General features: G+C 42.2%; 1 protein-coding gene across 3 annotated transcripts in view; it reads left to right on the forward strand.

Moving 5' to 3' along the window:
* The window catches only part of SORCS1 (sortilin related VPS10 domain containing receptor 1), a gene marked incomplete at its 5' end in the record, with an annotated part of 555,414 nt that overhangs the window by 186,653 nt on the left and 345,008 nt on the right, over window positions 1–23,753 (forward strand). For all 3 annotated transcript variants that reach the window (XM_082855012.1, XM_082855013.1, XM_082855011.1), the window contains one exon: window positions 3,020–3,087. In XM_082855012.1, coding sequence (XP_082711138.1) covers window positions 3,020–3,087 — 68 coding nt within the window. The remainder of the gene's footprint in view (window positions 1–3,019; window positions 3,088–23,753) is intronic.

Consider the following 23,753-nt stretch of genomic DNA (forward strand, 5'->3'; position numbering starts at 1 on the left):
CAGCAGAAGAACAGGACTGATGACTTGCGGTGACAGCAGCTCCTAGACTGGTTGGGGGATCCTTAGACATGTCACTGTGGAAAGTCCCAGAAATAAGTGGGCACTGAGGTACTGACACAATGTAGGTAGAGGTTGTCTAGTCATAGATATTTAGATTATAGCTATTTAAAGAAAGTATCCTAAGATTTAAAGAGGAACCTAAAAAAGGTATTACCATATGGTCACCACTTATTGTTTTGAATCAAGGATATTTTGGTACTATATCATGAGAACAAGATATAGGAAAAAAAGATGTTCACAGATATTCCATTTTGTGTGAAAGTATTTATCAGAACAGCCTTGTTCTCATTGATTGGATTTACAATTAAATGCTGTACACTTGGACTCGGAATTAAATCTATACGTGAAAATTGATAACCAAATGAATAAAAATAAATGACGATTTATATATTTTTTAAGTACTTATAACATTTCACTTGATCAGTAAGTTCCAGTGATTTTTTGTTTGTTTGTTTGAAAAATACACAAAAATGGTAGTAGAACCAGACTAGGCAGACAATTGCGTTTACCTCTTTTTCTCATCTAATGGTGGTCGTTTTGGCTGTGGCCCTTTAACAGATGCTAATTCTGTAGAACAGTATTGCTAATTAACCAGAGCAGAAAAACAAACAACAGCAAATCCGACCTAATATAATGACGGTCACCATCCCGAAGTAAGGTGGTAAATAATGCATATAGACAGGAAAGGGAAAAAAAGAGGAAAAGCTTCAAATAATCGATTGAAAACATAACTAAAGGTCAGCAGTTCTCCCTTCTTTCTTGCTCTCTTTCTGAAAACAAAGATTAGATTGATCCAAGCAGATATGCCTTGAATGCCATAAATGACACCTCATCTGGTGCAGTATTGACAAACTGCCTGAGGGTATCGCTGGCATTTTCGTTTTACTAGCCCAGCAAGAAGAGTCAGGGAGTGGATTTGTACCTCCCTGCCCGCCTGCCTGTGAATTGCTTAAACACCTTCTGTGTGTGTGTGAGGGGTTCCACACAGTTACATGCTGGGTTAAAAAGGTTCCTTCTCTGGGGCTCCAGTGAATTCCCTCCTCCGATGGATGGGAGGGGCAGTTTGTGACCAGCTGAACTTCATTATTTAGTTTACTTGCAGCAGGAGAGCAACCGCCTAGAAATGCTTTACGCCCACACATCCATTTTCTTGGTGGGGGATTTATAAGGCTATTCGGCAAAATCACATCGAGGTGGAGCAGTGACATCACTCTGTGTCTTCAAACAGCCACCCCGCTGCCGCTGATCAGCGTTCCTGGGATGGCGGTGATTGAAATTTAGCACTTCAAGCGACTTAATTGGCACACGGATCTGTTAAGCATATGCCCCCACCGCAGGCCTGCCATCTGACGTGCCCATGCGGTGCCCAGAGCCTCACATGTGCTTACGTTTTGCTAAAGAAGTACGTTTTGAACAGATCTTTGAAGGAGGCCTGTGCAGCGGTTAAGGAGATGGGTGGCCTTAGAGCACAGGTCCTCAGATTTCTGCCTGTCTCGGGGTGACCGTGGTCCTTCGTTCCCTTGAACTTGGAGCAAACCTAAGGTCATGGAGTTCCAGTTTGCTTGCTGTGAAAGAAGTGATCAGAATCTGCTCTTCAGTAAAGCAAGCCCTGTGCTAGCAGAGTAGCACTTGGAAGGATTCAGCACTTCTTGGCATCTTTCTGCCTTGGAATTCGAGGTTAGACTGTTCTGTGCTCACTGTGGCTAGAACTGAGCCCTTGGCCTTCAGAGAAAATCCAGGAAGTTGATGTCACCATTTTTCTGCTGAGTTGGAAACAGCAGGACTGGGCCGAATGTTCTAGGTTATGAGTATGAGGAGAGAAATAGGAACCTCAGCAGAAAACAAAGCAGAGCTATTAGGTTCTTTTCATTATGTGAGGAGAGCAAATAAGGGCTGAGACCATCCATGGTTAGAAACACACTGCTCTGTTGTATTTTCCCAAGCGTCATGGCACTCCTGTGCTTCACTTAATGCGGCGGAGCCAGGTCATGAGTTTCAGTGGATCCCAGACCACCAGGCCTCATCTGTAGGTATGTTCCCTTTGGGCATCAGGCAAAATCCTGGGCTCCTAGTAAATGGTTCATAGGAGTTGAATTCTAGAAGAATGAGCTAAATAGTTTAGCTTCCTCTGAGTGAGGTTGAAAAGAGCAGCAGGTTAAACTCAGGGAAGATTTGCCGAGAAGTGAATGGAGCTTAGGTTTCCAAGTCCCTTAATTGCATAGCCCCCTTCCCAGGGTGCGGAGATTGGAACTCATAATTTTATATCTTGTTTCTTATGAATGGCTCCCTAAATTCTGTAAGCTTCAGGACCCCGTAAGACAGAGATCTGTGCCTGTTAAAATGCTGTTACTTTAGTCCTTGTTGCTTCCGTCCAGTGGCTTTCCCAGAAATTGGGAGATCAGAAGAAATAAAGCCAAACCCACAGAGGAGAAGAAAGAGAAAGAGCTAGCATTTAAGAACCCCATGCTAATTGAAGCGTAATTTGCATTTATGACCTAATTTAAGCCCTCACAGCCACCCTTTTTGAGAGAAAGCATGTTGAGGCTCAGAGAGGCTGTTACCTGCCCCCGTCTGGTACAGCAAGGAGGGCTGGGACCTGTGTCATTGACCTTCCTCTCTCCCAGCCACCTGCTCAGTGGCTGCCTTGCAGGACACATATCTGATAGCTCTGCTAGCTTTCCTGAAAGTGTTAAGCCCACCAGGATAAGAAATGCCTGGATGGGCAGGTAAGTCTTGCTGCCGGCTGAGAGGGAGAAGGTTAGGGAGGGCATCAGGCTTGAGCCGTTTAAGGGAAGGCACAGGCAAACCCTTCCCCAATCTGTGTAAGGGGATGCTGCAACAACTCATTCAATTATGTGAAGCGCCCATTAAAGGAATTCTAAGCCCTCCCTTGGGCCCTTTCAGTTCTATGAGATTGTCATTGTTTGAAACTAACCAGGATTTCTTCTTTTGCCTTCAGGTGATTCTCATTTTGACAAAGCTCTATGACTATAACCTGGGGAGCATCACGGAGAGCTCGCTTTGGAGGTAGGGAAGCTGAGCTAATAATTACTGTGTTATTTAAACATGATGTCCTCGGCTGGCTGCTCACCCCCACCCCCGTTTCCTGGTGGGAAGGTTTCTGGTTCCTTGTACTCTTTCTTCCTCTGTTTGCTCTTCGTTTCCCTTAGCCATGGGTTGGGGTTTATTTCCAGGAAGGCTGGACCCTTCCTTTTTATAGACCTCTTCTTTTGGTCACAGATCCTTTTGCTAAACTGCTTATTAGGTTGTCTTTATGTGTTTTGGTTCCCATAGTTCTCACTGATCTGTGAGCTTACTGGGGCAGAAACGAAAGAATAAGGATATCTTTGCAGAGGGGATCAATGTAACCTCTAGGTCTACAGAACCCAGGCAGGCTACCAGGGCAACATTCTTTCACAGCTTCCCTTCCGTGGTTCTGCAGCACAAAGGGGCGCACACACACTTACACGCTTGCCTTTATTTCTGGGATTCACACTACTGCGTCACACATATAGAGTGGGCAATTAGTACTTTTTCAAATGAATGAACAAATCCTTCAAGGGCAGACTAACTTATTGGATTTAGCACGAAAGAAGGTCCTCAAATGGCCAGGCAGTTATTCTCTCCTCCTTTTTCCTTGGAAACTATACATTCTGTTGTTTCGTTTTGTTTCTTAAAAAAATATTGATTTATCTCACTCCTGATTGGCTCTTCTCCACCAGCCTGTGTCATGGGCCCATGCCCAAACCAATCCCTGAAGTCCAGGAGAGCACATCCTCTAATTGGTCAGGCCTGGATCACATGATGATCCCTGACCTGGGAGAGGGTGGAGACAAACTCTGGAGATGGTATTCACACACAGACTAAGTGAGAGTCGTTATACAGAAAGGTGGGAGTGGTCTGTGGGCAGACCAAAGCTAGTGAGTGTCGACCACATAAGATCAGTGGGGGGGTTCCATTACCTGTCAGTTCACATGACCGGGAGAGGCTGCCTCTTGGCTTTCAGTGTCAGTGCTGAGGTCTAGGGAGAAAGACTGCAGTCACCCTGTTTGTGTCAGGTGTCCCCCCCGGTGCAGTCAACAGTGGCTTGGTAGGGAAAGTTGATTTACATGGAAGCAATTTGGTTTCAGGGCCTGCTTCTTATTGGGGATTGCAGTGGTCATACAAGAGGAGGCTCATGGATTGGATAGACACCCCAGAGGAATCTACCAGCCCTCACAAGAAGATTGTTCATTAAATTTCATTTTCACCTGATGTCTATTTTCTATTAGGCTTGACATTGTGTGCAAGAAGCCCCAAATAAATTGTCCTGTGCCTTAGGAGAACCCTAGGAGACCAAAGAAAAGGCTAGATTCTGTTCTTTTGTTTGTTGTCAGGCATTTCAATTATTGAGCTCTTTCCCCAAGTAGGAGGTCAATTATGCAGAGTTTCTGTCCCAAGGAAATTTATGTAACTGATTTCAAGTGTGGGAAGTTTGGTAGGAGCCTCAAAAAGTACAGTTCTTTAATACATTAAGGGCCTGACTCCTGCTGTATTGTTTAAATTCAGTACCTATTCATCAGCATCTCTGATTAAGCTTATGCTTCCTTGGAAAGTTTCTCTAACGTATGTGCATAAATGAAAGTAAAAGCCAGCTTTTACTGTAGTGCATCTGCCATGTAAAGTGTCATTGGCATATTAGAAAATTAAAAGATGTGCAGTTCTGTCTCAGTGGGACAGAGGCAGAGCAGCCGTAACTCCCAGCCTGAGTAGTCCTGGGAAGCGCATATTGGAAGGATGTGAGGAACAGCTTGTCCTGGATTGCTGGAGCTCACGCTCAGCGTGCTTCTTTCTCCCTGATGGGGCACTATTACTGATGCCTCAGTCCAGGAAGAATATTCTTGTCTTATCTTAAGGGAGGGGCTTAGTGAAATAAAAACGGCATCACGTTCCAGTAGTACCAGACCTCCCTTCTGAGGGAGCAAACTCCATGGGCTTAAGCCTGGGAAAGCGTGGCAAGAATGACCTGCTGACTTTTCCATCTTAGAATCAATTTCACTGGAAGATATATACATACGTATACATATACACACATGCGCATATACACACATAATATACACATATGTACAAGTAATATGTGTGTGTATATACCCATTTCTATTTGCTTTTCTAACATACCCACAATAGTCACTTGCCATATGTGTGATGTTCTACATGTCATATGTGGCAAATGATTCCTGCGGGTGTTCTATGTGATTGCAACTGCTCGTTTTAATACTTTGATGGAAGAGTACATGCCTGAAAAGACAATTTAGAAAAGAGGAAAGGAGAAAAGGGAATATTTAGAATACTTCACAATTGCTTTTCAGGGCTCCATTTTTTGAGTGGCTCATGGTGCCCATATTTGGTCTTTAGGGGACATTTTGGGGGTGTTAACGTAGAGGTGGAGAGGGACAGGCCTGGGTGGGTCAAGGATGGGACCAGGAAGAGAGGTCCTCATTATTCCACATCATCTGGAAGGAGACTAGACTGCTAAGTGTTGACTCATTTTCTCCTGTACCAGCTTGTACAATCTTCTCAGAAAACCTGCCTATGCCAGCCGTCGGGGGCTTCTTAGGGGCACAGGCCAGGTTCTAGAGATACTCAGGGCACTCACAGCACTGAATGCAGGACTTAGCCCATAGATAGTGCTCAGTAAGTATCTGGTTTTGCATAGGCCAGTGAATACTACAATTTTGTCTCTACTGCATGGTCACTAACATATAACTCTCTTTCTCACTCATTTATTCAACAAACATGAATTGATTAACTCCTCTAGGTCTTATATTGTTCTTATCTAGGGAAGGAAAGTTGGGTGAGTACATAGATCCATAGCATGTAGGTTCTGCCTTCCAGGACTTCATTGTTTAGAGAGACAAAGATCTTTGGACAGTTAAAGTGAGAGAGAACTGTACTTGCCTGTAACCTGCCTCATGTAATTGTATTGAAGGAGATACTTACGCAGCACCCAGAGCTGCCAGATCCCAGGAGTGTTGCTTCTTTACTTTGCTCATGTGTATATTTTCTCTTCTCAAGTAGACTTTACGTCCTTAAACCCAGCACCTTGCTGGTTTCATGGTAACGGCAGCGATGCTGTTGCTCATGAAAATAATGACGACAATAACAAAAATTAACTTTGATCGAGCACTCATGACGTGTCAGGCACGATGCTCAGTGCTTGACTTGCGTTATTGCATCCTCCCAAAACATTTTTACAGAGTGCCAAGGTCACGCGATTTGTCAGTAATAGCCCACACACTTACAGGCATGTTAGTTATAAACTTCAGTCACTTCACTGCTTATTGATCATCCAGAATCCCATCTGTCTTCTGGGGGATCTTGCTGTACATAAGTAAACAACATTTTAATCATATATATATGTATACATGTATGTATCTATCTATATATAATATGATGGTTATATACATATATGTATATTTAAAATAGGGTTTTCAAAGTGCTATGACATTTCGAGCAGCATTTGCCCTATTCCAGAAAAATACGGGGCCACAGGGAAATGGCTTCTTGCCCAACAAATAGATACACGCGCTTTTGGATTGAGCGCACATTTTTTACAACTTTGACCGGCTGAATAGTCCAAAGGGGGCAAGTGGCAAATGTCTCTGGGGTCTTAGAATAGGAGAGAGGCCAAGAAGCAGCTGACCTTGCAGTGATGTTCTAGGGCTTTCAACCTCACGGAATCCACAAACCCCGGCTGACAGAGCGAGATGCCGCCGCCGTACCAAATGAATGAGCTTTGGTTCCCAGTTGGTCTTGCCATTGATTACACCTTAATCCTGGAGCAAGTTGTTGATTTTGTTTTTGTTTTGTGTTGTCGTTCACTCAGGGAGTCAAACTGAGAGGAAAGGGGGATGATCTGACACAGGACAATTAACTACACCTCAGTATCTTCTCTACTTTCCAGTGGATTAAGCTGTGAGATTTGGTAGAGCTGGCGATTTTACCATACTGAAGCAAGATAAGCTTAAAGGTTGAGATAAATAAAATGTCAAAATCTAGATACAGTATCTCTGAGAAGAAATTATCATCTTTTTTCCCTCTGTGCCAGGGTAATCAGCATTCTGCTGAGAGAGGCTTAGCTGGTGAGGAAGCCCTAGGCAATTCTGGAAGGACTAAAGGTGTACTCTCTTAAAGGGATACACAACCTGCAGTGTGTCTGTTGTAGAGCTTGCCTGGCCTGGCTGACTTCTCGAACTCCCTAGTGTCCTATTTTCTGATCCACATGAAACACAAGTTTCCGAACACATCTCCACAGTTATGTACTTCTCAAGCTGCAATACCTGCTTTTGTGGGATGAAGGAGCATATAGTTAAGGTGGAGAGAATGGGTTAGGCCATTTGATTCTGCACTGGGAGCCAGCCCTGTTTCCTTGTCACGGGAGTCACTTTGCTTCTCCTTGGATGTTACACACTGCGATTATCAAGAGATGTTTCCCAGTAGAGTCTTTGTGGAGAGAATGGCTGTAGAGTGCCTTGAAGTAGCATCTCTGTGGGGTTGGCTTCAGCCAGTACTTTCTGGAGAGCTCAAGGGATTCAGGCTGACAGAAGCTGACCTGAAGACGGTGACTCTCTGCCAACCCTGTGGGTGATTCCCATTAGCCGGAAGCTTCTCTCCCTTTCTACTCCTCATCCAGGGGAAAAGCATAGAGCGTCTTGGATAGATCATTAGTCTCAGCTTTGAAGGATGTTGTGCTACACAATCCAGCTTTCAGTCAGCCACAAATACAAGAATAGAGAATGGGGGTAGTCATCCTAAAAGAGAAAAAGAATAAAGCTAGAGTGTGAAATTTCCCTGCAGAAGGGCTCTTTGTGTTACACAAATCCAGTGATGCTCTTCATTCATCCCTGTGTTTGCAAATGTTTAGTGCCTTCCCAGTCTCCCCCAGGAGAGAGCCAAGCTCCCCGGCAGGATCAGGGGGCGCTTAGGATTCTGGATTCCTTTGAGCTTTGTAACTCCCACTCCCATCCCCATATTTGTGTCATGCAGAGCTGCTTGGGGGTCCTGGACTTATAAATTCATTTGATTAAATCTTATCATTTTCAAAAAATCAAGAAGAAAAGTATGTTCATTATAATGAACCAAACAGTGCAGAGGCAAACAAAAAGTGTTAGTAGTCTTTTACTGTCCACACTGATCCAGCTTCCCTGAGGTCGGTGATGGTAAGAGTTTTGTGTGATTCTGTCCATATCGTTATGACCCAACTCAAAAATACCAACACATACATACGTATGTGGACCACTTTTTTGTTTGTTTGAGCAAGTAGGAGTAACTGTTCATAGGACTCTGACAACCTGTTATTTTCACTTAACAGTGAGTTATGGGTGTCTGTCCAGATGAATACACTAAGAAAAATGGGTCAGGTTTATAAGCATTAAATAGTATGGATGTTGTATACTGAATTTAACAACTGCATCCTTAATTAAGTTATGTAGTGCTTATTTTGAGCCAGGAAGTATTTTCAGTGCTTTTTATCCTCATAACAACCCTATAAAATAGGCACTACTAGTATCCCAGGTTTACATATGAGAGAAGTGAGGCTTAGAATTAAGGCTTAAAAATTAATGTGCCCGATGTTCACGTAGTCAGTAAGTGTCAGAGATGGATCCTGAGTGTGTTCTGTTAACTCCAAGCTACACTATTTCTCCGTGACCTTTTTACTGGATTGTTATCTGATTTCTACAATATTTGCTATTACCTATAGTGCTTCAATAAACATGTTTGTAAACATGTTGTTACATTTTGGGTAATTTTCTCTTTGTAAAGTACTCTGGAGTCCTAAAGGGGATATTGCTGTATCAAAACCAACTGCATTTATAATGTTAATAGATACCTGAGATTACTTTCCAAGATGGTTAGGATAATTCATATACCCACAAGCAATAACAGACTGTGCATTTCCCAATGATTTCACTAGCACTGGGTATTTTCTTTTTTCTTTTTTTTAACATCTTTATTGGAGTATAATTGCTTTACATTGTTGTGTTAGTTTCTGCTTTATAACAAGGTGAATCAACTATACATATACATATATCCCCATATCTCCTCCCTCTTGCATCTCCCTCCCACCCTCCCTATCCCACCCCTCTGGGTGGTCACAAAGCACTGAGCTGATCTCCCTGTGCTATGCAGCTGCTTCCCACTAGCTATCTATTTTACATTTGGTAGTGTATATATGTCCATGCCACTCTCTCACTTCATCTCAGCTTACCCTTCCCCCTCGCCGTGTCCTCCAGTCCATTCTCTATGTCTGTGTCTTTATTCCTGTCCTGTCACTAGGTTCTTCAGAACCTTTTTTTTTTTAGATTCCATATATATGTGTTAGCATATGGTATTTGTTTTTCTCTTTCTGACTTACTTCACTCTGTATGACAGTCTCTAGGTCCATCCACCTCACTAAAAATAACTCAATTTCATTTCTTTTTATGACTGAGTAATGTGGCAATGTATATATGTGCCACATCTTCTTTATCCATTCATCTTTCGATGGACACCTAGGTTGCTTCCATGTCCTGGCTATTGTAAATAGAGCTTCAATGAACATGGTGGTACAAGGCTCTTTTTGGTTTTCTCAGGATATATGCCCAGTAGTGGAATTGCTGGGTCGTATGGTAGTTTTATTTTTAATTTTTTAACAAACCTCGAAACTGTTCTCCATAGTGGCTGTATCAACTTGCATTCCCACCAACAGTGCAAGAGGGTTCCCTTTTCTCCACGCCCTCTCCAGCATTTACTGTTTGTAGATTTTTTGATGATGGCCATTCTGACTGGTGTGAGGTGATACCTCATTGTAGTTTTGATTTGCATTTCTCTAATAATTAGTAATGTTGAGTATCCTTTCATGTGTTTGTTGGCAATCTGTATATCTTCTTTGGAGAAATGTCTATTTAAGTCTTCAGCCCATTTTTGGATTGGGTTGTTTGTGTTTTTGATACGGAGCTACATGAGATGCTTGTAAATTTTGGAGATTAATCCTTTGTCAGTTGCTTCATTTGCAAATATTATCTCCTATTCCGAGGGTTGGCTTTTCGTCTTGTTTATGCTTTCCTTTGCTGTGCAAAAGCGTTTAAGTTTCATTAGGTCCCATTTGTTTATTTTTGTTTTTATTTCCATTTCTCTAGGAGGTGGGTCATAAAGGATCTTGCTGTGATTTATGTCATAGAGTGCTCTGCATACGTTTTCCGCTAAGAGTTTTATCGTGTCTGGTCTTACATTTAGGTCTTTAATCCATTTTGAGTTTGTTTTTGTGTATGGTGTTAGGGAGTGTTCTTATTTCATTCTTTTACATGTAGCTGTCCAGTTTTCCCACCACCACTTATTGAAGAGGCTGTCTTTTCTCCATTGTATATTCTTGCCTCCTTTATCAAAGATAAGGTGACCATATGTGCGTGGGTTTAATCTCTGGGCTTTCTATCCTGTTCCATTGATCTATATTTCTCTTTTTGTGCCAGTACCATACTGTCTTGATTACTGTAGCTTTGTAGTATAGTCTGAAGCTGGGGAGCCTGTTTCCTCCAGCTCCGTTTTTCTTTCTCAAGATTGCTTTAGCTATTTGGGGTCTTTTGTGTTTCCATACAAATTGTGAAGTTTTTTTGTTCTAGTTCTGTGAAAAATGCCAGTGGTAGTTTGATAGGGATTGCACTGAATCTGTAGATTGCTTTGGGTAGTAGAGTCATTTTCACAATGTTGATTCTTCCAATCTAAGAACATGGTATATCTCTCCATCTATTTGTATCATCTTTAATTTCTTTCATCAGTGTCTTATAGTTTTCTGCATACAGGTCTTTTGTCTCCTTAGGTAGGTTTATTCCTAGATATTTTATTCTTTTTGTTGCAATGGTAAATGGGAGTGTTTTCTTAAGTTCACTTTCAGATTTTTCATCATTAGTGTATAGGAATGCAAGAGATTTCTGTGCATTAATTTTGTATGCTGCTACTTTACCAAATTTATTGATTACCTCTAGTTGTTTTCTGGTAGCATCTTTGGGATTCTCTATGTATAGTATCATGTCATCTGCAAAGAGTAACAGCTTTACCTCTTCTTTTCCGATTTGGATTCTTTTTCTTTTTCTTCTCTGATTGCTGTGGCTAAAACTTCCAAAACTATGTTGAATAATGGTGGTGAGAGTGGGCAACCTTGTCTTGTTCCTGATCTTAGTGGAAATGCTTTCAGTTTTTCACCATTGAGGATGATGTTGGCTGTGGGTTTGTCATATATAGCCTGTATTATGTTGAGGAAAGTTCGCTCTTTGCCTATTTTCTGGAGGGTTTTTAGCATAAATGTGTGTTGAACTTTGTTGAAAACTTTCTCTGCATCTATTGAGATGATCATATGGTTTTTCTCTTTCAATTTGTTAATATGGTATATCACATTGATTGATTTGCATATATTGAAGAATCCTTGCATTCCTGGGATAAACCCCACTTGATCATAGTGTATGATCCTTTTAATGTGTTGTTGGATTCTGTTTGCTAGTATTTTGTTGAGGATTTTTGCATCTGTGTTCATCAGTGATATTGGCCTGTAGTTTTCTTTCTTTGTGACATCTTTGTCTGGTTTTGGTATCAGAGTGATGGTGGCCTTGTAGAATGAGTTTGGGAGTGTTCCTCCCTCTGCTATATTTTGGAAGAGTTTGAGAAGGATAGGTGTTAGCTCTTGTCTAAATGTTTGATAGAATTCGCCTGTGAAGCCATCTGGTCCTGAGCTTTTGTTTGTTGGAAGATTTTTTAATCACAGTTTCAATTTCAGTGTTTGTGATTGGTCTGTTTATATTTTCTATTTCTTCCTGATTTAGTCTCGGAAGGTTGAGCTTTTCTAAGAATTTGTCCATTTCTTCCAGGTTGTCCATTTTATTGGCATATAGTTGCTTGTAGTAATCTCTCATGATCCTTTGTATTTCTACAGTGTTAGTTGTTACTTCTCCTTTTCCATTTCTAATTCTGTTGATTTGAGTCTTCTCCTTTTTTCTTGATGAGTCTGGCTAGTGGTTTATCAATTTTGTTTATCTTCTCAAAGAACCAGCCTTTAGTTGTGTCCATCTTTGCTGTTGTTTCCTTCATTTCTTTTTCATTTATTGCTGATCTGATCTTTATGATTTCTTTCCTTCTGCTAACTTTGGGGGTTTTTTGTTCTTCTTTCTCTAATTGCTGAAGGTGTAAGGTTAGGTTGTGTAAGTTTTTTCTTGTTTCTTGAGGTAGGATTGTATTGCTATAAACTTCCCTCTTAGAAGCTGCTTCTCAAAGATTTTGGGTCATTGTCATTTGTTTCTAGGTATTTTTTTATTTCCTCTTTGATTTCTTCAGTGATCTCTTGGTTATTTAGTAGTGTATTGTTTAACCTCCATGTGTTTGTATTTTTAACAATTTTTTTTTCCTGTAATGGATATCTAGTCTCATAGCATTGTGGTCAGAAAAGATACTTGATATGATTTCAGTTTTCTTAACTTTACCAGAGCTTGCTTTGTGACCCAAGATATGTTCTATCCTGGAGAATGATCCATGAGAAAGAAAAAAATAAAATAAAATAAAATAATGTTATTAAAATAAAAAATAATTATTAAAAATAAAATATTAAAAAGTAAGATAAAAAGGAAAGGAAGAAGATAGCAACCAAACCAAAAAAAAAAATCCACCAATGATAACAAGCACTAAAAGCTATACTTTAAAAAAAAAAAAAAGATGGAATCTAGGACAAATGGTAAAAGCAAAGCTGTACAGACAAAATCACACAAAGAAGCATACACATACACACTCACAAAAAGAGAAAAAGGAAAAATATATATATATCTATATATAAAAAAAAGGAAGAGAGTGACCAAATCAATAAACAAATTTACCAATGATAATAAACTCTAAATACTAAACTAAGATCAAACATAAAACCAGAAACAAATGAGATGCAGAAAGCAAACTCCAACTCTACAATTGCTCCCAAAGTCCACTGCCTCAATTTTGGGATGATTCGTTGTCTATTCAGGTATTCCACAGATGCAGCGTACATCAAGTTGATTGTGGAGATTTAATCTGCTGCTCCTGATGCTGCTGGGAGAAATTTCCCTTTCTCTTTGTTCACACAGCTCCCGGGGTTCAGCTTTGGATTTGGTCCCGCCTCTGCATGTAGGTCTCCTGAGGGCGTCTGTTCTTCTGAGGGCATCTGTTCTTCGCTCAGACAGGATGGGGTTAAAGTAGCAGCTGATTAGGGGGCTCTGGCTCACTCAGGCTCGAGGGGAGGGGGTGGTACGGAATACGCGGTGAGCCTGCGGCGGCAGAGGCTGGAATGACGTTGCAACAGCCTGAGGTGCTCCGTGTGTTCTCCCGGGGAAGTTGTCCCTGGATCATGGGACACTGGCCGTAGCGGGCTGCACAGGCTCCTGTCAGGGGAGGTGTGGATAGTGACCTGTGCTTGCACACAAGCTTTTTGGTGGCTGCAGCAGCAGCCTTAGCGTTTCTTGCCCGTCTCTGGGGTCCGTGCTGATAGCCGGAGCTCGCGCCTGTCTCTGGAGCTCGTTTAGGCGGTGCCCTGAATCCTCTTTCCTCGCACACCCCGAAACAATGGTCTCTTGCCTATTTGGCAGCTCCAGACTTTTTCCTGGACTCCCTCCCGGCTAGCTGTGGCTCAGTAGCCCCCTTCAGGCTGTCTTCACGCAGCCAACCCCAGTCCTCTCTCTGGGGTCTGACCTCCGAAGCCCGAGCCTCAGCTCCCAGCTCCCACCTGCCCCGGTGGGTGAGCAGATCAGCACACCGATCCTCTGTGTGGGAATCTCTCCGATTTGCCCTCCACATTCCTGTTGCTGTGCTGTCCTCCGTGGCTCCGAAGCTGCACCCCTCTGCCACCCGCAGTCTCCGCCCGCAAAGGGGCTTCCTAGTGTGTGGAAACCTTTCCTCCCTCACAGCTGCCTCCCACTGGTGCAGGTCCCGTCCCTGTTCTTTTGTCTCTGTTTTTTCTTTTGCCCTACCCGGGTACATGGGGAGTTTCTTGCCTTTTGGGAGGTCTGAGGTCTTCTGCCAGCATTCAGTAGGTGTTCTGTAGGAGTTGTTCCACATTTAGATGTATTTGTGATGTATTTGTGGGAAGGAAGGTGATCTCCACGTGTTACTCCTTCGCCATCTTGGAGGTCTCTGGTATTTTCAATGCTTAAAATTTTGCTAGTCTGTTGAGTGAAAATGATGTCTTGATCACAGTGTTTTAGGGGATATTTCCCTGACTACCAGTGATACTGAGCATCTTTTTATATGTTTATTGGTCCGTGGCAATGTTTAACCATTTTCTCCACCTCCCCTTTCCCACTAAGCAAAGGTAGTTGTTCCTTCCTCAGTAATCCTGTAGTGTATTATGTATCTTCGTCTTATAATAGTTGTCAGGTGTATATTTATTTGGTTCAGTTTAACAAATAACTACTTGTCCCCATCTCTGTGGTAGGCACTGTGCTAGGTAGACACTGGAAATATAGGTATAAGTAAGTAATTGCTCCTTCCCTACAAAAACCCAAAACCTAGTGAAGGGCAGACACTCAGTGGGTGACTATACACGTGTGGCAAATGCAGTGTAAAAGTTATGCACAAGTTCTTGTCCATGTTCATCTATTTCCATACCAGCTTGGAAACTCAAAGACTGTGATTTTCTCTTAGTTATTTTTGTTTGCTTGGCACCTGAAATAGGACTTGGCACATATATTAAGTATCTTTTTTTTTCTTTTTTTCTTAGAAACAGTATATTAAGTAATGGTTTAGGGTTTCTGAAAGCCAGGTCTGTTTCTCGTACTTTTTTAATCCTAAGTTTTAACCTCATGCCTTCCATATAGGAAATACTGTTTTGGATAATGTGCTACATGACCTTGTGAAATACCATTGTATTGCACTCAAGAGTAGGAACACAGCCAGCACCAGGTGTGAAAAGCCCAGATTCAAGTCGAGGAACCCATTTATGTCCATAGGGTACTTGGCATGCATGTTGGGCCCCTTGACTTTGTCAAAATCTTCCTGCACACCACCACCACCATGAAGGCTGTTTCTACTAGAATCTGGCTGAGCTCTGCCTAAAGATGCTGCATGCCTTCCTGAGATTTCTGTGAGGCTCTGGCCTCAGATTGCATCTTTACACTCCTCATTTGCCTCAGTGATTGGCTCCACTGAGTTCTCCACTTCTCCTTTTAGCAAATAATGGATGAGATATACACAAAATCTATCACTGCCCTGACAGCATAGGAAATTTATCAGTATGACCTCAGGAAACAATAAAGAAAATTTTACTAGAGAAAAAGCAGAACAACTGGCATTCCAACATCAAATCTGGTTATAGATTCAGTAAGAGTTTAGGATGTCAGTTTTGGTATTGCTGCTTTGCCATTGAACACTACATGGTGGAATCTTACATCCCTGGGGTCCCTTGAGATTTAGGTCACCACCATTCAATTCCAGTAGGAGCTCAATGCTTCCATATCCTTGTAACCCCTCAAAGGGATTTCCTCCTCACCTGATGCTTTGGTCCATCCTTTGAAGCCAAAACTTGAGCTTATTACTAATAAGTAATTAAACTGTGTAGAGTAAATGCTCTTTGAGTATAGAGCTTTGTACCGGGCACAAAGAAGGTCAAAAGATACCCAGGACACAATTTAATTCTTACCTTCTACCAACATAGAGTCTCATTTTTCGGTCAACATGACTATCTCCTCCTCATTTTTTTAGGTCTCAGCCTGAATATCAGCTTACTTTTAAAAAAAATTTATGTCCACCTTATTAAGAAGAGATCTCTTGTTTCTTTCTACCATAGGTCTTTGTTTATTTCATTCATTGCACATGTCATGATCCATAATGATTCTATTTATTACTTGTTTATTGACTGATGCCACCACTAGAATATAAGCTCCCTGAAGGTAGAGATATTATCTTATTTTCCACTGTATTTTGAATGCCCAATAAAGTGCCTGGCACATAGACCTTCAAGTGAGATATATCAGATTAATTGAATGTGTAAATAAATACATGCCTGGAATCATGATACATGGTGTGAATCCAGATATGAATAAGATTTGATTATTGCCCTTAAGGAATTCACAGTCTAGCAGGAGAGAGAGAGAGATAAATGAGAAATTATATAGGTGCGTCAAGTGTCATAATAGAGGTACTGTAATATGCCCTGGGTTGAAGAAGGGAAAGCTTCCTGGTTGAAAGGATGTCTGATTTGAATCTTGAGGAACAAGTAGGAATCAGACAAGTAAAGGAGGCTAATTGTTTATTTACTGAGTAGCTACTGTATTCTAGGCACCTTTAGGTGCTGATACTGTGGCATATTGAGGAAACTGTAAAAGACGGCAGTACACCCTGTGTATGGACAGGGTATTTGGAGATGATTTTGGAAAAATAGAAATAGGACAGTTCATATTCTTTTGGGCTAAGTATTCTGATATTTATCCCAGGTGAAGCATTACACTTGGGGCAACGGGGGTACTTTATGAAATATGAGTTTTAGGAAAATAAATGGATCTTGGTGTCATGTTGAGTATTCACGTGGAAAAGAGCAGAACTCGTGACCATGAGAACAGTAGTCAGTGAAGTAAGAGCTGAGAAGGGGCTGACTTATTTTAGGGCATGAAGGAGTGGAGTATGGGATATGGGATGGGTGGTGGTGGTGATTTCAATAAACCTTATAAAGTAAAAATGAATAGGACCATTTGGATAAGGGAGAAGGTGAGAGGAAGAGACATTTCTTCAGTGATGTTCCTGCCTTTGTCTTGGATAATCCACTGAGTGGCAAGGTTGTTTACTGCATACATCTGCTTTGTCGACATCTACCAAGCACTTACCCCTAGTGAATGAGAAAAAGGATATAGAGACAACTCTTTCAAGGAAGAAGCTGTGAAGAGACCTAAAGGAAGAAAGATGCTTTTGCATAAAAGAGGTCATTGGGGCTTCCCTGGTGGCGCAGTGGTTGAGAGTCCGCCTGCCGATGCAGGGGACACGGGTTCGTGCCCCGGTCCAGGAGGATCCCACGTGCTGCAGAGAGGCTGGGCCCGTGAGCCATGGCCGCTGAGCCTGCGCGTCTGGAGCCTGTGCTCCGCAACGGGAGAGGCCACAACAGTGAGAGGCCTGCGTATCACAAAAAAAAAAAAAAAAAAAAAAAAAAAAAAAAAAAAAAACTAAAAAAGAAAGAGGTCATAGACTAAAGGAATATTTTCCTTTCCTTAAGTGAGGACAACCCTGTTTTATGGGTGTTGAATCCATGGAAAGAGAATGAAAATGTAGAACTTAGGAGGGAATCAACTGGTCAAGGATTGAGTGGCAGAGTGTGTATGGACTTGGAGCTTATATGGGGGGTGATCCAGCTATGGTCAATCAAGGTGGGTGAGGGGTGGCCAAAAGGAGGAGTGTTGCATCTCTTTCACCAAGAAGGGAAGTCAGATGGTTTGGAGGAGCTGCTGAGGAGACACAAGGTGGGACTACTCAGGGAAGGCAGTGCTGGGCAATGCTGAGACCCCAGCCCAGGTTATAGCCTGGAATCAGCATGGCTGTGCTTTCACTCCAGTGAGCCGTGGGTCATCCTCAAGAAAGCAGTTGGTTGTGTAGTTGCGGAGAGGTGTTGGAGAAGGACAAGAAAGCAAGGGGGGCTGTGGGGGGCGGTGAGTAGTAGATGAAGGGCTCTGTGCCAAACAGAGAAGAAAGTGAAGCTGAGGGTTGGGGGAGGACGGAGAGTGAACCGCAGGATGCCCGATCCAAGCATGTGTAAAAGCCTGAAGAACACTGATGAAGTAATATCCGGAGGAGTGCGACTTTTTCAAATATTAAACTTAGACCGTATGTAGCCCCCAGGGGACTCTGTGAAAAGGAACCGGTCAGAGCAGGTGGAGCTAACCAGAAACGCCTCTTCTGAAAGCTGCTGCTAAGGAATCCACTCAGCTCTGTAGGAGAAGGAGCTGCTCCCTTTCTGCACGTGTGTGGGACATCTGGCTCTGCTCGTCAGGCCCCCACGTTTCTGAGCTATTCATGAGTGAGAACTCACCTCCACATCTTGGGGGGACACTAAGCAGCCTTCTCTGAAGGGGTTATGGTAGATTTTCTCCAGGTGGCTACTAACTCCAAGGCTAAGACTTGTGGACCACATCTGGTAGTCACTGATAGCTTTGTCAAGAGAGAGCGGCCAGCCCAGATGTCACGTTGAAGTGATGTTGATTTCCTTTCTGGTCACTCTTTTCTTCTTATCACAATTGCTCTGGAGCCCATGCCAAAGGTGTGCTTCTTTCATATTTAAAATTCTGTTTTTGGAATTTAGTTTTCTGGACTCTCAATAGACCTTGTCTTTGGCTTCTCCTGTCTTTCTCCTGTTGGGTATTTATAGTACTTGACTTTGATCACTCCCCTTAGTATATTTCTCAATAAAGGAAGATCATTGTGTGTTCCAGCCATGGTGAACTACTTGTAGGTTCTGCCAAACAGCATGTGCCCTTGGAAGGCCGTTCCATAAACAGGTCAGCACTTGGGCTTGGGCACTGGATGCCCGGGCATAAATCCAGACTGTCCACTTACTAGCTCTGAGATGGCAAGGAGGTTTCCTAATCTCTCTGCTTCATTTCCTCATCAGAAATGGGGCTGTAATAGTATTTATGTCATAGGATTATAGTGACACATCTTAAATGTGCAAACACACAGTAAATAATACAAAACAAACAAAACCCTTAGAGCTTGTACTTCTGTAGTCTTCTTTTCTTCTTTGCTTGAAATGCCTTTTCCGTTCCACGCTATTTGTCTAATAAATGATAGCCATTTATACTGATGGTTTACTATGTGCTAGACACTTCTCTAAGAGCTTTAGATGTATCAACCATAAAGTAACCTTCTCAGTACCCTCTGAGTTTGGTCCTACCATTATACCCTTTTTATAGATGAGGGTTCTTGTGCCCAGAGTCGTAGGATACTAGGCAGTAGAGAAGAGATCTGAGTGCAGACGGTCTTGATCCAGAGCCCAGGCTTTGAACGCCACAGAGATCATCTCTTGTGTGATCCCCTTCCTGACCACGACCTTCCACATAGAGTAAATCACTGCTCACGTGCTCTTTCTGTCATACATATTTTTCTTTTTGATGTACTACTTTGAATCATTAGCACTTCCTGCGTATTTATCCCCCTTACAGGGACCATCTTGAAGGTTGCCTATTATCTTGTTTACCTTTGTATCCCAGCACCAAGTACAGTTCTTGGCCCATAGTAGGTGTTCAGTAAAAGGAGTGTCAGGACAATAGATTGGGGAGAGAAGATTTAAAAAACAAATTATCGGGCTTCCCTGGTGGCGCAGTGGTTGGGAGTCCGCCTGCCGATGCAGGGGACACGGGTTCATGCCCCGGTCCGGGAGGATCCCACATGCCGCGGAGCAGCTGGACCTGTGAACCATGGCCGCTGGGCCTGCGTGTCAGGAGCCTGTGCTCTGCAACGGGAGAGGCCACAGCAGTGAGAGGCCCGCGTACCGCAAAAAAAAAAAAAAAAAAAAAAAAAAAAACCAAAAAACACAAATTATCTGTGTCATCTGCGGATTTAGTTAATTGATGCAAAGCTTGCCCCATACTATATATCACAGGTGGTCTCAGGGTAACAGGAGGTCGTTTACTCACATGTCAGGTCTTGCTGTCATTCGTTGTTGTTGCACATGAAGGAGGTGAAAAATATTTAATTCGATTTCAGCATGCAGATTGACACTGCCGTGCTGCACATCTGTAATGATGCTTCTGTGAGTGTTGGAAGCTGGTATGATGGTAAAGGGGAGATGAATTTATTCCTATTAGTATCCCCTAGTTTTTCCTTTGGCTAGCATTGGAGGGCTGTTTAAAAACAAATGTAATGTTGGACCCTTTTGAATTCCTAATCCTGAGCAATGCACACTGTGCTGTCACCAGAAAATTACCTTTACGTAGGAGGGTAGGGGCCCCCATCACAGACCAGGCTCATCTCTGAGCAAAGGCCAGGGGAGCCATGCGTGTCAATGAAGCTGGCGCCTAGGGATGGGGGCTTTGCTCTGTGTGTCATAGGACACAGTGGATGAAAGCAGCATTACCTGGAGAGTTTTAGAGAACACTTTTTCTTATTTCAGGTGAAGTTTCCGAAATACTGTTCATCCATAAGTCAAGCTGGGGCATTTTTGGCTCTGTTCTCCTCTTTCCAAAGGGAAATGGTGTGCGTAAGACTTATTCCTCAGCACGGCTTTCTTTCTTTCTCCTGCTGGGATGTATTAGCAAGGTCATCACCTTTGGTTTATTGGCTTCAAACAATCTGTGATTGCAGAGGATTATGACTTCTTAGCTTGCAGAAGCAGGAGGTGTAATCAATTCATGAAAGGCACAGGACTTTTCTTTTTTTTTTTTCTTTTAAAAAATGTACATTTCTGCCTGCTTTTCTGGGGACCAAGACTTAAAAGAGCTTTTTGAAAAGAATTTATCATTGAATGTCCTGCTTCATTGTTTTTTTTCAAATAAGAACATTGAATCAGGCCAGTGTGAACTTAGCTTGAACTCTTTGCGTTTGAAAGAAATAAGATGACTTTACAAAAGTCTGTCTTCTTCCCCTTCCCCAACTCTAAACCGAATTAATTGGGAAATGTATACCCATTGCAGTATTACAAACAGATACCCTTTGAAATAACTGGGGATTTGGATTAGCCATACCTACTGGTTGATGAATAAGTTCTCTTTGATAGGGCAATAATTTTTTTCTCTGAAAACTCTTAGAATTTGATTAGTATTTATTGCAGTATCAGTTTTCTGACTTATATTGACTGCATTTCCCAGCTTCCTGGATCACCCTTTCTCAACTTGTTGTTGCCTTCTTCCTAGCTGGGAATCCATTGCTTCTGACCTCAGAGAAGTGTCAGCATTTAAACTCCCCTCTCCCTTCTACATTGCATGGGATAGTTCCTCTTTGGGGGTTACAGAAAACAATTACAAAGACCTGTCTCTTTAGAACTGAACAAACAAATGTTTTGCCATGGAGACTGTACTTGTACCAGGCTGCAGGGGGTTCTGGTCCACAGTAGCCTTGGCAAATAGAGCTTTGCCGACACCAAGTGCTTTGAGTTACTGCTGCACTCTTGATAGAGGTCTGGCCTCTGAGTTCTCCTTCTTGGCATCTCTGCAGAGGTCAGAGGCTGATGCTCTGAGGCTGAGATGACACATGAATCTGTGGACTCTGCCTATACCCACCACTATTTTTGTTTGGGTCACTTTGACAGTATCTGCAAAGCTGGAAGACTCTTACTCAACAAAGACCCTACTTACTTATTCATTGGGCAGTCTAAGCTCATGATACGATGACTCCTCCAATCACCGGGAAGCATGTGGGACCAGGGAGGTGGGGGGCAGTGAAGTCAGCTACTATCTGAACTCCAGGCCTTTGATCCATCTGTGTTCCTCATCTTCTCCAGATATAAGTCTGAAAGATATATTCAAAATGAAAATTAGGGCCATTTCTCTTATTCCAAAGACTCACTGTAGTAGGGCAAAGGTCAAGGTGCAGGTAGCATTCTAGTTTATAATGGTAAGCGTCAAACTGATGGGTATGTGCTGTGTAAGCCCCTGAAACAGGACTTGCAGTCTAGATCAGAGCAAGACTGTGGATTTGGGTCCCTCTTCCCTCCACTTCCTAGGCCTGCTTTTGTCATTGATTTGACACTTTCTACTACCTGATAGTTCCCTACGCCCACTGGAAATAATGCTGCCCTTCCTTTTCATATGGATTCTTTATCTTTATGGAAAAAATAGTTGAGATGGTTACTTAATCTATTCAAGCCTTAGTTAACACTACCCTTTCTGGTTTTTCTTTTCCTCATCTGATCAGTTGGGCTTTTAATAGTTCAGCATTTCAGATTCAAGAGAATATACATGCGCTATTTTAAGATTAGACTAGGTTTCCGTTGCATTTAACCAAGGGCAGAAATTTATCAAAAACAGCGTGGACACAAAGAACTACTAGTGACTTTGTCTGTGTAGGACCATGCCCTGCCATGTCTGAGAGGTCTACTCTTTTGATTTTACACAATGCTTTTAAGCTGAGCCTTGCATTATATTCAAGAACAATCTTTGCACTTGATGCTTCCTTTTGAGGGAATGCAGATGACATTTTCTTCTGGGGCTTATGTCAAACCTGTCATCATCAAGGCCACGTCTGATCTATGGAGGAAATCAGAGTTCAGCAAATCCCTGAACAGTACCTCTGCTTCCAGCTTCCCAGAGTCCATGAAAACTTAATCCCCCCCCCCCCCACAAGTACATCTCGTGTAGGTTTATTGTGAGGAAAAATGTATTTGAAGCTCCAGATGCATAGTAGGGTCTCATTACATGTAAGCTCCCTCTATTAATAGCATTTTCCATACATTCTTCTCTTCTTGATGCCTGCTGTTATTAGTATAGATCCCTGGAATGATGTCCTGGGTCTGAGAGAGAGCTGGCTGTAAGATCCGTTAACCAAATGGAAGGTTCTGTCTTGGATTTGAGTGTCTCTTCACTACATTTCTTCGAAGATGTGTGCTGTTTGCTGGGCGTAGGATCTGGGGAAGTGAGTTACTTGCCGTCCTGTTGTTTTGCCTAAGACAGTCATGTAACTAGTACCCACGAGATGCCGATCAGGTCCCATGTGAAAAGGAGAAGAAAAAAGCTCACTGAAGTGCCTGTGTCTCAACTCATGGCTTGGGGCCCAGGCAAAATTTAGAAAAGAAGGGAATTGGCTGTTATGTATAAAATAGATAAGCTACAACACAGGGAATATAGCCAATATTTTAGAATAACTCTAGCTGGAGTATAACCTTTAAAATTTGCAAATCACTGTGTTGTACACCTGTAACTTGTATAATATTGTACATCAACTATATTCTAATCTAAACAAATAAAGTCCCTATAAAGAGGGATACCGAGGCCCAAAGCTTAATGACTTATACAAAGTCACACAGCTAGTAAGTGACAGAGCCAGCACCCTAACCCAGATCTCCTACATTCTCACACACACACACACACACACACACACACACACACACACACACAGGAATTGAGATTTTTCAACAATGAATCCGTTTTTAAGAATAGTTGGCTTCTTGCACCATCCTGCAAAGATCACTTTTGCAGATTTTCAGAAGGTAGTAAAAATGTGCTCCAATCAGATGGTGATAGGGATGTGTATTCAAAAGAACAGAGCATATGGGCTGCCGGTTCTTAAGTTTAATTCTGAGGTTTCAAAGTTTCTAATGTTAGAAATTCTAAATGAAATTTGAATGCGCTTCATCTCCTTGAATTTTCCTCAGACTTTTGCGAATATAATCAAAATTGTAAATCCATTAGAGAGATAACTACTTTGGTCCATCCTATGAAAGGTAAATAATATATCCTGCGCATGTTTGCAATTTGGTGTGAACACGCCCTGTGTGATCTTAGCACTGCCACTAATTGTGTGATCTTAGGCAATTTTTTTTTTAATTTCATAGAGTCTTGGGCTCCTCGTTTATAAGAAGAAAAGTTTGTACTACATGGACTCTGATTTTAACCTAGCTTTAACATTCATATCTCTAAGAATTGTTGCCCCAAATATTTGCCTTGTTCAAAGCCGATGTCCTCATATATTTTAGGCTGCTAATGAGAAAACGTTAGTACCCCTATTTCTTCTAGGATTTGTTTTTTCCTTAAATGTGTCCA

The sequence above is a fragment of the Leucopleurus acutus genome, assembly GCF_964270905.1.
Source record: "Leucopleurus acutus genome assembly, chromosome: 14".
NCBI classification, from domain to species: domain Eukaryota; kingdom Metazoa; phylum Chordata; class Mammalia; order Artiodactyla; family Delphinidae; genus Leucopleurus; species Leucopleurus acutus.